We start from the raw sequence: 17,757 nt of genomic DNA on the forward strand, positions 1-17,757 counted from the left end.
TAGTAGTAGTATTAGAAAAATCTAATACTATTATATTATAGTATAATATATTATATTATATATATAATATAAACTACTCATTTGCCTCCCTTGCTTGCGGTGCCAATCATTGAAGAAATGAAGACTCTTCGTCTCTCTTTTGATGAATGCTTGTTTTTTATGTATTTCAAGGCATATCAATTCCATAGTTGATACCTTGGTTAGGAAGGCTCTGTCAATTGTATGTCTGACTGTTTGGCCTATCTGCACTCTCTAGCTTCTTCTCCTTTGTGAAGGAGAAACACCAGGTCGCTCATGCTTCTTTCATCAATAAATTATCTTGTTACCATAAAAGAGACAAGATTTGATTGGGATCTAGATCACACTATTACTACTTCTTGAGGCATGGTCCCTTGCTAATTAGGTTTTCTTAGGGTTTTCACCATTTAACTTTTTCTATTGGGAAATTTTTGTTGATCCCCTAAATTTATTCTATTTACACAAACTCCCTTTACTTGTACCTCTCATTATCCTTACTTTTTTTAAGGGTTTTCTTTCATATCACTACGATGAGTGATTGAATTCATTTTACTATCTCTTTATTTACCCTTAAAAGCATTTTTACTGAATTGAAGAAAATGGACAGATTTGCAAATTCACTTTTAATCAAGCTCCCTTCCCCCTCTCTTCCTCTATTTTCGGTGGATTCTGGTTAGACCCCCGACTCTCTCTCTCTCTCTCTACCTTCTATCTTCACCAGAAACAAGCACCAATAACAAGTAGCGACAGACATCCATTGAAGCATCAGATTCATCGGTTGTTTCCTTGCATTTCTCAACTTATCAATAAATGAAAATTAGAGAACTTTAATCGCACATGCTGATGCAATTGATCCCCTCAGTCTTGTGCTTCAGACCGGAAGCCCAAAGCAAAGGAGAACTCAATTGCTGCCCTTTTTAGCCTTTCAATTATTGAGAAGGACAAGGTCAGGATTGGTCTATATGGAGAACTTAAACCTCTAATGAAGTTTATTGGGCAAAAGGTGTTAGGGTTTAGGCACAAGGTTGCTTAATGCATTACACCCTGAGTATCTAGTTTAGAATACTCAGACTGCTGCCTCCAGCTAGTATTTATAGGAAACTAGGGTTTAGGTCAGATGGACTAATTACTAGATTGCCCCTCATAGCTTGAACATTAATACAAGTAAGATTATATTAGAACATATAAATAAATATTACATAAATACCCTTACAAAAGGAACCTTGAGGGGAGAAAGACGTTGCTACAACTCGGTTCAATTTGTCTATATTTCATGAGAACAAGGCCCAGATTGTGCAGGTTGACACTGTGAGACACCTCGTTTATTGTATTAATGACATATGTGCAGTTTGATTGAAATAGAATTCCAGAAACAATTTGGAGATTACTGTTATGTTTGAGAAGTCTAATATCTGATTTGGAGATTACTGTTATGTTTGTTGGAATACAAGGGCAACAGATGGGGGCAAGGGAAAGGGAAGGGAGTGTCGGACCCGAAGAGGGAGGGGGAGGGAGAATCGGGGAAATAGCTATCCTTCTATAAGAATAGTGAAAGGAATTACTTCACTCTTCGTAGTGACATATAGAGAGACATTTTTTTAAAATACCAAGATCACCCTTTGATGATATATTTTCATATTTTTTCACTTACGTGCCTTACCAAGTACATATTGAGATGACCTAACAATGTATTAAATAATTATTAATGCTAGATTATCGTTTTAATCTTACATTCCATTATACATCAACACGGCCATCCTGAATCAAACAAAATATGATATTTGATGAGTATGACGTAATTTTGTAACACATTTTCTATCTATGTATTAATTTAACCAACTACACACTAGAATTGACCCCCCAAAAAAAATTACATTAGAATACTTTAATGCTTTAACTAGTCACTAATTTAGTTATAAAAAAAAATAGCGTCCCATTGCACGAGGCCCCCCGCTATTGCAGGGTCTAGAAGGGCAAATGTACGCAGCCTACTAATTTAGTGATATAAAATTTTAAAAAAATATACACACTATATGATTGAGGCTGTCTATGTAACAATTAGAGTTAATTAAAATATTAAAGGATTAATGCAACAGTAATAATTATGTACTTTTTTTTTGTAGTAATTAATAATTGGGAAAAGAAACACCAGCCGGTTGTGTGTTGTGGCATGTACTTGCGCCCAAACACAGCCGGGCGTGAAATGACTGCCCCACCTCATGGAAAGGTAGGGGTGTACCAGTCATTTCGCATGTCAGTTGAGTCTGGGCACATGTACATGCCACAGCGCATGACCAGGTGGCGTTCTTTCTCCCTTAATAATTATACACTTAGGGCTTGTCAGTGCGTACTTAGTAGATATATTTAAAAGTGAAGAAAATAAACAAATAAAATGAACCATTGAGGGGTAATATGGAAATTGAAAACTCTAAGGTACAAGCATGGTTGGAAAACCAGGTTTTAACTCGGGCAAATCACCCAAGTACCCAAGTTGAGTAAAAAACATAAGAAACCTGTCTGGAGTTATGAAGATGTGGATATTTAAGAAATGACTTAGACTAGGTCTGAGTCAATTTGAGTTTTTATTGACTCGGTGCTTTTACCTGAGTCATGTAAAACTCTCCAAGTTAGTTTTTTTATTGGGTCATATACTATTCATAAACCAGAAGTTTGGTTTACAATTGAACAAAACCCTATAATTTTTGTTTGTTATCTCCAATATTAGCCCCTCTTTTTCTTCTCACCATGAGCATCCATAGCCTCAATCCCTCCTTACCTAGAGATAGAGTAGAATGAAGAAATTAATAAAAAAGAAGAAAAAAAACTTGACTCGCATTGACCATGTTTGACTCATTAAATTTACCTACTTTTGAAAAAGGTGAGTGATGTAGGAGAAAATTGCAGGAGGATAGTGCCCGTCGGATAGAAGGACCAAGAAACACTAAGAAAGACACAAGAGGGGATCAGACGACTCGGGGGATCCTCCGATGCCTAAGTCAATTATCAAAAGCTAGTCGAAGGTGAAAGACTCAAAATAAGTGAGAGAGTAAGATAGTTCAAGATTAGGTAATGGATTCGACCTCTTTTATGAGAGGCTTTTGTTATGTATTTATAGAGAAATTTGAGGCCACTGGTAAAAGAGGTCGTATCCATAACCTAATCTAGAACCATCGTACTCTCTCACTTATTCTGATTCTTTCAATTTTTTGCTAACTATGGGCCCGTGTTCTGTATTTACAAATTTTTACCCTTACCATCCGTTTCCCTTTTTTGTTTTGTCGTTTCCGTTTCTGTTAACTATGGGTTAGACACTCCTGAATCCTAACAAGAGAGCGTACGGAATCAGGTTCAATTGATTCCCACAATGGTGCATAGTATCAAGTATTGGTATTGTATTGATATATAGGTAGATATGTATTGGTATCGCGAAGAGACTGATACTGATATAGATCAATAGTATCGGTATCTAATGAAGGTAAAATGATCCAAAAATTAACTCCGAATTTGAGAGCGAAATGGTACAATCTGGCTTGATCGATACTGTTGATCGGTATCGATATTGCTATTGATACCGGCCGATGCTATTACCGATACCGTAATTTAAATCCTTGGAACAGTACCTCCACAGGATGGGGTGTCGGCAATGGAATGTATAAATAATGTAACTTAATTGAGTGTCAAGTTAATCCTATAATTAATAGATAATTCCATTACAATTAACTAATAACTATTCCAACTTCCTTGCTGATTCCATTTTTTATTTATTTTGCTAATTCCAATTTGTTATTTTGTTTAAAATTGTTTGTTTGGTGTTGGTGGTTAGAACTGCGTAGTCAGAAAGGGCCAGCATCGTCTGTTGATGGATTCCATCAATAATTCCCTTTTTTTTATTTGGATAAAATACATCAATAATTCCCCTTTGCTAATGAGAGAATCAGACTTCCAGCGAGGCAAAATTTTGAACCCACGGAACAAAAACTATCCCATATACATATAAATTAATTCCAGTTTTCTATATTAGTTCCAAGCTATGGAATAAGGGTATTAAATCTTAATTTCGGATGTAAACGGATAGGATTCGGCTTAGATAGTGCTATATCCGCATCCGATTAGCTTTTAGACGGATTCGGATAGTGCTAAACGGATACGGACACGGATACGGATACGGATCGAATATTTTATCCGTTTACATGTAAATATAGTTTTTCGGATAGCTGTAGCCTGTCCATATCCGCATCCGTTTAGCACTATCCGAATCCGTCTAAAAGCTAATCGGATGCGGATATAGCACTATCTGAGCCCAATCCGATCCGTTTACATTCGAAATTAAGATTTAATACCCTTATTCCATAGCTTGGAACTAATATACAAAACGGGAATTAATTTATATGTATATGGGATAGTTTTTGTTTCGTGGGTTCAAAATTTTGCCTCGCTGAAAGTCTGATTCTCTCATTAGCAAAGGGGAATTATAGTCTATCCATATCCGCATCCGTTTAGCTTTCGGACGGATTCGGATAATACTAAACGGATACAGACACAGATATGGAAATGGATTTCGACTATTCACTTACACCCTTAGTCTTGATTTACATCCAATTTTGATGCCTGCAGGGGTTCTACCACCATCAACAATCTCTTGCCCCTTCTTTTATATTGAACCAATAAATGGGTAGGAGAGAAGGAAAAAAAAAAAAGGGTATTGAGTTGGGCGTATTGGCCTACCCGTAATGGTATCCACCATGTCCAATATTGATATTGATACCTATTCAATCTTGTATCAGTGGAATAGTTCTAATGGAAAAATAAATTGATCTAAAAATAATAATTTTTAATTAAAATTGAGGTTAAAACCATCCAATCCAACTTGATACACTAATCTGTGTATATTGTTTTTTTACTCTCAGTATTCTTCTAATAATAATGAATTAATGACCGAGGATAAACATGTAGGCACTCTCATATTGTTGTTTTTTTCTTCTTTTTTTTTTAATTTTATTTTTAAAAAAAGATAAAGTATTTTAGGTGAGAGTGAGACACAATAGAATAGAAGAGTCATTTATCATTTCAATTAGAATATCTTTGAAGCATTAATGGTGTGATCTTTAATACATGATGTTTCTCATTATATAAATGTTATATAAATTAATTATCATAATTCAAATCAAAAGAATTAAAAAAAAACATAAAAATATGATGTTGAATTATATATTTTTAACTAGAATCTTAAGTATAAAAGGAACAGGGTATTAAAAGACATTTCCTATTATATGTTGATGTGAAAAACAATAGACACGTTGTATGGGCTATGGTAGATATTGAGACATGCATGGTATATTGGTCAGCGATGTTGCTAACCAACTTATATATTTCATCATATACATTAACACCTCCTTAATGTAATTTGTGCTTGAGTTCCAAAAATATAAATTTTAAACGTTAGGTACATTAAATGTAAGTTCCTTAAACACTGGGCACCTCATCTGTACTTTATCAGATTTTTTGAAATCAGATGTTTCCTTAATTATCCGTATTGGATGGTCTTCCTAGAAGCCCGTCCAAATACTTGCCAAATGGTAGTTCAGGTAAAGCCCAAATTTTTTGGTTATACATTTCTCATAAATAATATTAAAACACAATAGAATTTTTATTTTAATAAGAAACAAAAAAAAAAAAAAAATAGCATTTACCAAGTGACAAATCAGAGCTTTAAAAATCTATTATAGTTATTGGATTACCCTTAAACGTGCGATACAATGAGGAGTTTATTTTTATCAAAAAAAGGCTTTGAAATTTGATATTTGACTAATCCAAGTCACTGTTTTTTTTTTTTTCTTCCTATCCAACGGTCGAGATAGCAGCATTATATGTGTGAGTGATACCATGAGGGTGGGCCCAAGGTCACATACGTAGGCCTTTCTAGTAGAGCCGCTCAAAGGTCATTTTCACTCGAAACTAGATATATACTATATCAAATATTAAAATCATTTTACTTTTTGTCTTATTTTCACCCAACCCAATGATAATTTATTTCTTAGTGGGGATAGAACCATGGTTATCGGCATGGAATATCGATCAGATACTAATCACGGCCAACAGGATAATGACACGTGATATAAAAGAATTAAAAATAATAAAAATCGGTATTGAATCAGTATTGATTGACAGATTCAAATATACCGATTCTTAGAAGCATCAACCATGGTTAGCAACCTAGCTTAGCCTAGTTTTTTTTTCCCCTAAATTGGTAGATGAGTATAACTGTTGTATAGCCCTTTATTACTTAAAAAAAAAACTATTGTATATAGCCTCTAGCTTAATCATTAATGGTAGAGAGCTTGCTTTGCTTGTGTGAGGTCCAAACTTTAATTCCCTGCAACTCTATAATAAAAGCGATATACTGTATTCACTTCAAAAAATTTAATCAGATTTATGAAGTTTTAATAAATTGATTAGAGAACTCCAAGGTTTCAGAAGCCTGAAAAAAAACTGTTTCTCTATAATTTTGATAAGAATTTACGAGTAGAGTCGTAGAGATTTGGTCAAGCCTGACTCTATCGACTCCTCTATGTGTTGGGTGATTCTGTAGCGCACGTTCAATGGCCCACAGTGCTTGGGCATAAAGCCCAACACCCCACTTGTGTGTTGGGCTGCGTATCCAAACACTGTGGGCTATCGGATGGTACACTACACATCATGCCGTGCTACAGAAGACCCAAAGGGTGAATTGCACAGTTGAGACGGACGATTAAATTTGACTTGAGGCTTTAACATGGAGAAACTGTTCAAACCTTTATCATTGCTCTAAGCAATGACCCTTTATGGGCTAAGCTAAATATGGAACTAGCCCAATTAATAGTTGGCCCATTCATTTATTATAGAGACTACAGACTATTATCATCCGGTCATCCCTATGTCCACCACTCCACCCAAAAATAAATTAATAAATAAATGGGGTACTGTTCTCTGTGGCACACCACAGCCTGCGTCCAGGCACATGGGGGTGGGTGCAATGACCATCCTGCCCCCCTGCACAGGCTGCTCTATGGCACAGATAACATTCTCCCTAAATAAATAAAATCACCCTTATGCGAATAAATTAAAACAATTTAAGAATCTAACAAGTAGAGGCATAAAAGAGAAAATGGTTCAAGGATTTAGTTCAATGTATCGGTACTGATTTCTGTATGTGATACAAGATCAAAACAGCATTTTTTTCAAAAAAAAGAAAAAAGAATGTCGATATCATATCAATCGATACGTATTAGTTGGGTATCGATATATAAATCAACTGATACAACCGATTAGATACCAATACCTACAACGTAAAAGAGTTGCTTATCTGGAGAAACAAACCGGCTGAATTTCTTGTCTTGAAAGCAAAACAGCAATAGGGAAGGTTCAACCTAGGTTGTGTGAGCTACAAAAAACGTATTTATTGTAATTTATTTGCTTCAATATCTAACTCGCTTCACTTGTAAACCATGAAACTGAATGAGAATGCTTATTTCATGTGTATTGGAGGAAGCTTGAGTTGCAGCCAAGTAGAAGGTTAACCAACATTATTACCATTATTATAATTACGGGAAAAAAATAATGTTGCGTGGTTGTGCAGAGCTTGTGCCCAGAAACAAGTTTATCCAGAATTATCGCTCCGTCTCCTTGAAATAAAAAATCTCATCCATATTCATACCCTTATGCATTCTCATTGCTTGCCCGCTAATTAAATATTATCATATTAGATAGAGGAAAAGAGTGACTTAGTTATATTTGGCATGTGCTATTAGGGTTCAATTGGTTACCCAAGAAAAAAAAATAAAAATTACTTATCAGTTAATGTAGTATGGGATTAATGAAGAATGAAAGCTGGAGGTCCCGGAAATTGCATTTATATATGGGGAGATGCCATCAAGGTCCTCAGTCGTTGGATTGGAATCTTACAAACATGAACATTGTTATGTAATTACAATTCTTTTATAAAACTAGGGAAAAACTTCCCCACCTCACTTATTTTTTTTTATTTAAATTATTATATATTTTTTCTTTCCTACTCTTAATATGTGAGTCCCATATAGACGATACCTTTTCCGAAACAAATATCACTATGGTGTGCAAATTCCTCCCTACATTGGTAGTGTGAGGAGCCCTCTCCCATAAAATCATTAACAATAAGTTTTGACAATATACTATGGAGAACATTTTCATACACGGATGATGATTCATCAAATAAGGGTATTTGGTCATGTCAACCCCATTTGTCCCATCCCATCTGACATCTTGTGCGTGGCCGTGCACAAAACATTTTGCTAAATACTATTGTCACAAGGATTGTTAATTATTCAAACTTAACAAGACACTTATTTTGTTAGAAGAACAATTGATGTGTCATTTTTTGATCATTGAATTGAAAAACACATGGTCAAAAGTCACATGTCAAATATTAGAGTCTAATTCAATCAAATATTCCATCATGTATTCATATGCATCATGAATAAGTACAGGTACCAATACTTAACTAATATTATACACTTCTAATTTCAAGAATGAGCAAATGAAGACTTGTCTCAACTCTCAAACAATCACGATATAATAAAATGAAATGTATTTTTTTATTGGGGTGGGCTTCCTTCAAGAGCAATGTAAGAAGAAACTTGCACGCTACACCAATGAAGGTAATATAATCCATATGAGTCCCACATGATCAGAATACGAGAAAATATTATTGTGAGCTCCCTATTTATTATGTGAGAATGGTATAAAAGAATTTGTACAACGGCAGCACATGCTTCCTTTCCCCATTTATTCGATACCGACAACATGTATTTGTATTTGTATTTATATCAATATCGGTATAGCGATTGGGACTTGGGAGAAGAAATTGAATTGAAGGAGATCCCAATGGGAATAGGAAGCATTTTTCATGAGAACTCAGCTGATGATTCAAACTTGATAATTGAAGATGACTTCTAGCTAGAATCGAAATTTGCGAGAGACACAGAGAAAGGGAGGCTGGGACTGTCTTAACACTAACTACGTTGACAATATATATATATTTTTATTTTAATATATATATTTTTTTATTTTTAATAAAAGCTTAATTGCCAATCATGCCTTCAAAGTTCCCTGCACCCCCCTCTGTCTCAAATCGTCTCATGTGATAAGCAGGTTGGTTGGTTGGTAGAAGATATCGTTATCAGACTTCGTCAGTGAGAGATCAAATCTTCGTTTTGAGTATAATTTTCGTTTTGATATGAAATATATATATATATATATATATCTCCACCATGATTTTTGTTTTGTTGGGTTCGTCTTTTCTTGCCATCCAAACATAGCTTTTGTCTTTTCGTCTCTTTTATGAATTTCTGCTTATTATTGTGTTCTTTTTTGCGATTCGTTTTTTCAATTTTCTGAAGTACGTAAAGATCAAAATCAGTGTTTTTGAAGGTCCTTTAGTTGATTAGGTTTAATGGATTCATATACAATGATAAAAGACAATTGGACAGCGTTTGATATACATTCTTGGAATGCATTCTACGTCGATTCCGCATTTTCGTACAATAAAAACAACTATTTTATCATTTGAAAATACGAAATCGACTTGGAATGCAATTTTATACCAAACACTGCCTTGGTCTTTCTTAATTTTCACCATTAATGGTTTAAAAAAAAAAGTTTGTCTTTCTACAAAAAATAAAAATAAATAAATAAATAAGAGATGAAAGAAGTTTGTCTAATGGAAGGTTGTGAGCTATTATAAACATAGGTATTGTAATTTGCACCAAGATTTCTCTCCCATCACTTGTAAATCATGAAACTACTGGAGAATGCTAATTTCATGTGTATTGGAGGAAGCCTGAGCATTCAACATTATGATTATTATTTTTAAGGCAAGAGATCGCTACATGGTCACGTAGCATCTGCACCAACATAGGGGTTATTGAGAACATGTACAAGAGCATCAATATAGATGAGATTTTTTATTTCACAAGGAATGAGATAATAATGTCAAAGAAAGGATTTCTCACGACAACGGGCCGGAGTTTTAATTCGGGAGTATGAGAAACCCATATTACAAATCATAAATAAGAGGTTTTGGAATTAAGAAAGAAATGTGGGGCCCTACTTTTTGTGAGAATATGCAAAATAATCTTTTAATATCATCATCATTATTTATTACTATTATTATTATTATTGACTTAGATATTTTGGGCATGTGCTACTAAGTCCAATTCAGACTTTGGAGTATTTATTAGTTTTTCTTTTTGTGTAATATTTAATTTTATTGAGACGATGTGACGAAGTTCAGGCTTCATATATACAAAACTTTAATAGCTATGGAGTGGAATATGACCACTTATACGTTAGAGACATGAATCGTTATCACCTCCAATTTGTTGTCTGTTTCAATTCTTTTTTCTTTTTTCTTGTGGTAAACATGCTTCAATTCTTTCCAATTCCTCACACAGGAGCGGAAATGATCACCCTACCCCCTGCCCAAACACACGTTACATACTGTCCAAGGTGGGGTAGGGTGGTCATTTCTGTTCCTATGTGAGGAATTGGAAGAAATTGAAGCGGACAGCGAATTGGGGATGATAAAAATTCGAGAAGCGTAACCTTCTAAGCAAAGGTATTAACAACACAATTGTAATCCCTTATAATAAAAGAAAAGGTATATAGTTTTGAAGTTGGAAAATAAACGTAAAATTGTCCCTGTAGGTTCGATCTGGACATTGCATTTATATCAGGGTAGGTGCCGGTGCCATGAAGGTCCTCAACTGTTGCATTGGAATCTAACAAACAGGCTGTCTATATGTCTTGAAAATAAATGTGCTTTTAAATCATTAAAAAATATATTTAGCGAAATATTATTATCACAAGGGTCTCTTACCTTATCAAACTTCACATGACACCTATTTTGCCAAATTTCAAAGTTTAATTTAATCAAATACCCCTCATGTATTGGTATGCGCCCCATATATATTTATGTATGAATACCGGTACTCTAGTTATTACAGTATGCCCTCAAGTCTAAGCAAAATCAGATGATTTAGGTAGAAAAGAAACTTATAATGTACATTTTAGTACCATAAGGCTAGGCGATCCAGTTTCTCTACACTATGGATGTGGAGGGAATCCACAAAAATAGCAAGCATTTTTCAGACATTCGTTTTCAGAACAGAAGCGAAAAATAATGACAAACATAAAAAACAACGTTCTTGAAACAAAAGTGTCACCAAACACAGCCTTAATTAGTACGGGGAGTAAGAAAAACTTTCTCCAATTACTTATTAAGGTCGAAGTTTTTTGTTTGTTTTTTTTTGGACAGAAAAAGAAAATATATATATTAAGCGTAGTAGGAAATTACAGAGTGCATAGTGCAGGCATTCTTAGCTAAGTTCATTGCTATAGATAGACAAAAAGTGTTTCCTGGAGTCCTAAACTATACATCTTGAGATAAGTCTGATATATATATATATATAAGGTCCTTAAAAAGATTCCAAGGCCAGGGGCATTTGGTTGGAGATGGGAGAACATCAGTGATCCTTTTGTTGGCACACTATATTTCTTTAATCTTCAACCCAATGCTGGCAGCGTGGTTAAGTCCTTTTCTAATCCCAGAAAGTTCTGGTACTAGCTCTTCAGTAGTTCGGATATTTCCTGCAGCAAAAAACTTAAACTTGCTATCTATCAAAAAGATATAGGACCACCCTGCAACACTCAATCCAGGTATATGGTATCCTGCACAGATTAAAACATGGACATTGAGCAAGGATAAGTTAAAAGAATATGTGTTAAGGGAGACCACTGGACTCTGTTGTATTACATCCTGGATGAAAAAGAGGGGGGAGGGGGATAATTTTAGATCAAATAGCCATTTGTGGATGTGATCCATAATCCACTTAGGGTCAGGTTTCTCCGAGCCAATAACTACTTTGTTCCTAATTGTCCAGATATAATAACATGTAATGATAAAGATGCTAAAGAACCATAAAACATCTCGTTTAACAGACTTCAACTGAAGATAAAAAAAACCAACAGAAATGTCTCAAACTTTCAAATTCTAAAAATTCAGTTCTTAACCCCAAGGGTCCTGGCGCTCAAATGTATTTAACCTAATCACAAGATAAGAAAAGGTGTCATGAAGATTCAACACCATTTCCACAAAGAGCACAGGAAGATTCAATTTGGATCCATTTCGAAAGAGTAGCCTTGGTAGGGATTCCTGCATTTAGCAAACGCCAGAAGAACTTAAATTTTGGGTGAATTTGAATTTTCCAAAAGAATTTCCACCAAGAAATAAAAACAGTAGAATCATTAGCAGAAAATGAGATTAATTCATGAGCAGCTTATTTAGTGGTGAGGTTACCATTTTTAGCCTTAAGGCACCACATTCTATCCTCAGAAACTGAAATGTTCAAGTTTTGGATACAAGATGAAAGATGTAGAGGTACACAGTTATTGATAGATTCAATTTTTCATCCGGTGTCATCTAGAAGAGTGAGAGAGATTGCCTGAGGCGGAGGGAACCCATTTATCAAACCAGAAATGAGTGGTTTTGCCATTGTCAATCTTTTTTATCACAATCTTTTCCAATTGAGGAATGACATGTGAAATACTATTCAAAGTCCACGAACTTTTTTAACTCAGGTAAGAGGGTCAAAGAGGGACAATTTTGGGAAATACCTGGCTTTTAAAATTCGGGACCACAACATGGATGGTGGTTCAGTGATCAACCTTCGGCCTAATTTCAGGAGTAAAGCCTTGTTGTTGTGGTGTTCAGCTTTTCCAAAACCCAATCCCCTAATACCCAAAGTTCTTGTGGTCGAAGTTTTTTGTTATCAGAGATTATTCATCTAGGTCTGAAATACTCTTTCTCGATTCGAATTAAAGGAACAGAAGCCCCATAGTAGAAGAGATTTTCTCTTCACCCCAATGCGGCTTATAATGCGGTAACCACTACCGTGAATTAAATCCATGTTTCACCCTTTAAAGTGAAGGAAAGCTCGATTTATTAGTTAATTAATTAGCAATCATTTGTACACAGCGAAGAAGAAATCCAAGGAATTACCGTGGGAAACGTGTTTTATGATCTGGAACATAAGATGACTTCCAGAATCGAGAGAGAGAAACAGAGAGGGACGACTCAGGAGCTGGGGACTCTCATGTCTCGTGAGTGGTCATTTCAGAAGATGAGAAAAGGAAATTAATGAAGAAGATGAGGGAAATTAATGGAGGCACCGCACCGCACATGGAGTGACGGAGAAGGTAAGGGTCAGCTAATCTAATTATCGTGAAATAATGGCAAGATCCCATTCTAGATCCCTCTAAGAAGAGAGAGAGAGAGAGTTGTTTAAGAAAGCTTAAGAACTATAAAGAGTGTAGTTCCATCTTCTCTGACTGAAACCCACGATCAGTATTATTTATATTTTTCCATTCTGAGATGGTGATTGGAAATCTCTACGTTGACAATTCATGGATATCCTCTGTTTTCTTTTTTATTCCTAACAAATGCCAAGTGCCAACCAAGTCTTCCAAGTCTATGAATGGGGGATTGAATTGGAAGTTGGAATCTCTCTCTCTCTCTCTCTCTCTCTCTCTCGTCTAATGTGATAAAGCAGGGTGGGTGGGTGGTCAGTCAGAGATCAAATCTTGGATTTGAGTCATAACTGGCGATGACTTCGTCTCCGTATTAGTTTCGTTTTGATACAAAAAACACAACATATACGGCATAATGTAGAGGTATGACCATGACAGACAACAGAACACATTGTTGACTTGGAACTTTGGAGAACAAATAGCAGAGAGAAAGATCTGAGAGTATTCAAGCTCCCCGACTTCAGCTCCTCTGCCCTCTCTGCACCTCTGAAATGGGTTCTGAAGAGGCATCAAAATTTTCTCAAGACTGCATAGAAAGCAATGAGATTGAACGCAACAAAGTGGGTCTCATGAGAACCTTTGTTGAAAAAGAAGATCCCTCTGCTAAGGTTTTATACTTTTAACTTCTCTCTCTCTCTCCCCCAACTTTTTTTTGGGGGGTTCTTTTACAATTTTAGTACTAAATTCCTTTCCCTCCTTTTGTGCTTTCCGCAAATTTGGCTTTCAGGAGAAGATCATCTTCCCTGTATTTGGGATCTTCCCCATTTAAATAGTATATTCCCTTCTCTTCTCCCCTTTCTTTTGGTAGGATCTTTATTAGTTGTAACGGAATTGTTCATTTATGCTCTCTTTCCCTCCATCCCCTTGCTTATTATGTTCTTTATCTGGTTTCCTTTGCTCTGTATTCTGAAATATGGATCCTAACCAATCCTTTCTGAAGTACCTTTTGTCTGTCAGGTTTATGGGTTCATATAAGATGATGGGAGACACTTTGTCTTTCTTTTCACACATGCTAATTTAAGCAAGAATTTTGTCTGACTAGTTTCTCCATATTAAGAATCTTATTTGGAGTTGAATGTAAGAATCTTAGTTCAGTGAATTGGCTTAACCTACAAATATGCAAAACATGCTCCTAAATAGTTAGGTTTGAATTTGATTGCAAACTTGGATTTGCCTTTTGTGTAATGTTTGAACAATGCTATGTGATTTGATGTCTTCCACTATTTCTCACCAAATGACACCAAAAACTAGTTAACTACATGAAAATGTACTAATTGGCATAGCTCTTGTTCTCCTCACATTATTAATATTTTGAATATATATGGTTATTGCCCTATTCAGGAAGAGGATGATCTGCAAATCAGAAGGTTTCTGCGTGCTCGAGATCTAGATATCGAGAAGGCTTCTGCTTTATTCCTGAAGTATCTAAAATGGAGACATTCATTTGTCCCCAAGGGTTCCATTCCTGAATCAGAAATCCAAAACCATCTTGATCAGAACAAGTTGTTTATGCAAGGATTGGATAAGAAGGGGAGGCCCATAGTACTTGTTCTTGCTAACAGACATTTTCCAACTAAAGGGGGTGTAGATTGTTTCAAGCGTATGTTTATATACTCAGAAACCGGTTACTTTTGATTTCTTTGGTGGCTTGGATTCAAGAATCAACATTAGTTTTAATCTTCCTAAGTGTGGAGTTCTACTTAGCTGATTGAATGACAAAACCTACAGTTGTGGTAGAAGCAAGTAATGTAATTTGAGTAAGCTTAGATCTTGTGAAGGGGTTTGAGACTAGATACTTAGATTCTCTGACTCGGGCCATGTGAACTCAGCCCTCTTTGGAAGAGCTAATGTTGATCAATAAGATTTTTCGACCTAGTCCAGATCACAAAATTTAAGTATCTCAAACATAAGAAGTAGATGTTGAAGTTCAAAATTATACTTGAGCTGATCAGATAGCCTTGTCTTTACAGGTTGTGTAGTTTACGCTCTCGACAGAATATGTGCCAGGTAAATCATTCTATTGATTTATTGGATATCTTATGTTTCTTGTCTTCTTTTAAGTTTCAAAGCACAGTTTACTGCTACGTTCAAAAATTTGCTACACTGATATTAATTGAAGCTCTGTTGGAAAACTCTAGCTTGTGATTACAAAAGCTTTAGACTAAATGAGATTTTATCCCAATTATGTAGGATGCCACAAGAACAAGAAAAGTTTGTTGGTATTGCAGACCTTGAAGGATGGGGTTACTCAAACTCTGACATCCGTGGATACCTAGGAGCTTTATCAATCTTGCAGGTCGGTTCTCCATCATGAATCTTTTTCTAGACTAAAAGGTAAAAAAATTGACCTAGAACTAGAAAGACTTGGTAATCCGAGTCATATCCTTGGAGGTTTCAATACATAACCTAAACTGGTTATAAAAGTATATAGAACTTGAATGATTACAGTGAGTGCTTGATGATGCACTACTGCTTTGCCTGTTATAATTTGGAGGGTTATACTGTGACTCCATTGCCAATGTGCATCCTTTGTGTAGATGATGAGGATTGTATTATAACTTTTCTTGCTATAATGACAGGATTGTTACCCAGAAAGGCTAGGGAAGTTGCTTCTAGTCCATGTTCCTTACCTATTTATGAAAGCATGGAAGATTGTTTACCCATTTATTGACAAGAACACCAGGGAGAAGGTAATTTTTTGAGCTCTCCTCCTTAATCATGTCCATGTATTATTCTCTGCTCTGGTCAGAGAGAATGGGCATTCATTCTTAACAATGCCAATTCTAGCTGAATGTCTATTAAAACCTCTAGTATGTTCCAAGTGTCTGAAACCTAACAGTGTCTCTTTTACATCTCTAAGGAGACTTGGGATCTTCTAGCAATGCATTATAGTATATAACTGTACTTAGAAAACCAAATCATACTGCGGATGATTGTAGGACTGGATTGAGTTGGATTATAAAGATTGAAATATTTCGCATTATTATGTAGTAATAGTAAAGGGAAAGGAGTTTCCCACATGACCATGTAGGATGGAATCTCCTTAACGGGCATGCCCAGTTTTGCTACTTGGAAGAGTGATGTGGCAAATCTGACTGTTAGATATCTATGGATGGTGGTCTGAAAAGGCTATCTATATTCTCTGGGCTTGAAATTCCTATTATGTAGTGTGGTCTTTTAATTTGGTGATCAAACACACACAGGCTAACATGACTTGTAGCCATACTGTACTCTTCTTCTTTAACACTGCTGTTCATATGCTGTGTGGACACCCTGAGCAGATAGTATTTGTGGAAAACAAGAAGCTTTTTTCAAGTCTACTTGATGACATCAATGAGAACCAGATACCAGAGATCTATGGAGGTAAACTGCCACTGGTTCCTATCCAAGACAGTTAATTAAACAGCCTATATTATTGCAAAATTTCTTTTCCATTTTTCACCTTTTTTTGAAATCATGTTGATATGTAAGACTGATGGGAATGGCGCCATAATGTCCTTGTACCTCTCACAAGGCCTGTACTTCGTTACCAATGTGGGGAGGCAGGTTTAGCAGTTTGTATGTATGGAGGAAACAGGTAGTAGAGACATATATGCATAATTGTTATTCCACAACAATCTTGTAATTTATATAGTACCTCTTAACGTACTCATGTACTATTTAATCCACTTGCACTACAAACATTAGAGTGGTGTGAGGTTGCACCATAGAAGTTTGAGGTTACAAGGGGGACTTGGCTCTTGTGCAGCACCAAAACCACCCCAAATACAGGGTTGGGGGGGGGGGGGGAGGTGGTCATTTCACATGTGGGGGCCCAGGTGGGACCCACCTGTGAAATGACTACCTTACCCCTGTTTTTACTGTCGTGTTTAGCGGTGCTGCACCTGTGCAGCTCCCGCCATGGCTGCACAAGATCTTTTTCCGTTACTACTACAAGGGATGGAGGGGAGGTGAAGGCAGGATTTGTTCTCAGCTAATGGTAACTACATACAATGGACCTTGCCAGCTGAGCTACCTGGCACCTTCGTCAACAAAGAGGTTTAGTTATTCTAATAATGGGTCTTCCTTTACAATTTGGATACTCTACTGCCGAGCTGCCCAGCAGGACCCTACTGCCAAGACAGCAAGGCTGTAAATGACCACCTTAACCCCACTCGGGTAAGGCGCTCGACAGGGGTAAGGCAGTAATTTACCGCCTTGCTGTGTCTTGGCAGTAGGGTCCTGTCGGGAAACTTGGCAGTAGAGGATCAAGGTCCCCCCTTTCTTTAACCCTTTTGAACGTTCCCTTTCCCCCTGCCACAAAGGGGAAGACAAAGTGGGCAGACAGACATTAGAGCCTTAGACGAATACGCTTTGCTC

The 17,757-nt window shown here is 36.1% G+C and overlaps 2 protein-coding genes across 2 annotated transcripts in view; one reads left to right on the forward strand and one right to left on the reverse strand.

Annotated features, from left to right (window-relative positions):
- LOC122670614 (cytochrome b-c1 complex subunit Rieske, mitochondrial-like) overlaps nucleotides 1–17,757 on the reverse strand; it is a 30,741-nt gene that overhangs the window by 2,216 nt on the left and 10,768 nt on the right. Inside the window, exon 3 of the mRNA XM_043867555.1 lies at nucleotides 14,640–14,645. The gene's annotated coding sequence lies outside the window, so the exon portion shown is untranslated. The remainder of the gene's footprint in view (nucleotides 1–14,639; nucleotides 14,646–17,757) is intronic.
- Nucleotides 13,801–17,074, forward strand: LOC122670615 (phosphatidylinositol transfer protein 3-like). The gene is made up of 6 exons (XM_043867556.1): nucleotides 13,801–14,006; nucleotides 14,740–14,998; nucleotides 15,369–15,405; nucleotides 15,589–15,694; nucleotides 15,978–16,088; nucleotides 16,680–17,074. The coding sequence occupies exons 1-6, from the start codon at nucleotides 13,890–13,892 to the stop codon at nucleotides 16,794–16,796; spliced, it is 747 nt and encodes a 248-aa protein (XP_043723491.1). The 5' UTR covers nucleotides 13,801–13,889; the 3' UTR covers nucleotides 16,797–17,074.

This window comes from Telopea speciosissima, chromosome 8, assembly GCF_018873765.1.
Source record: "Telopea speciosissima isolate NSW1024214 ecotype Mountain lineage chromosome 8, Tspe_v1, whole genome shotgun sequence".
Classification (NCBI taxonomy): domain Eukaryota; kingdom Viridiplantae; phylum Streptophyta; class Magnoliopsida; order Proteales; family Proteaceae; genus Telopea; species Telopea speciosissima.

Bases quoted from the DNA above. Each gene is read 5' to 3' on its own strand.
- LOC122670615 (XM_043867556.1), top strand. From the start codon at position 13,890: ATGGGTTCTGAAGAGGCATCAAAATTTTCTCAAGACTGCATAGAAAGC. The intron at 14,999-15,368 runs GTATGTTTATAT...TTGTCTTTACAG, and splicing joins GGGTGTAGATTGTTTCAAGC to GTTGTGTAGTTTACGCTCTC. The intron at 15,695-15,977 runs GTCGGTTCTCCA...CTATAATGACAG, and splicing joins GAGCTTTATCAATCTTGCAG to GATTGTTACCCAGAAAGGCT.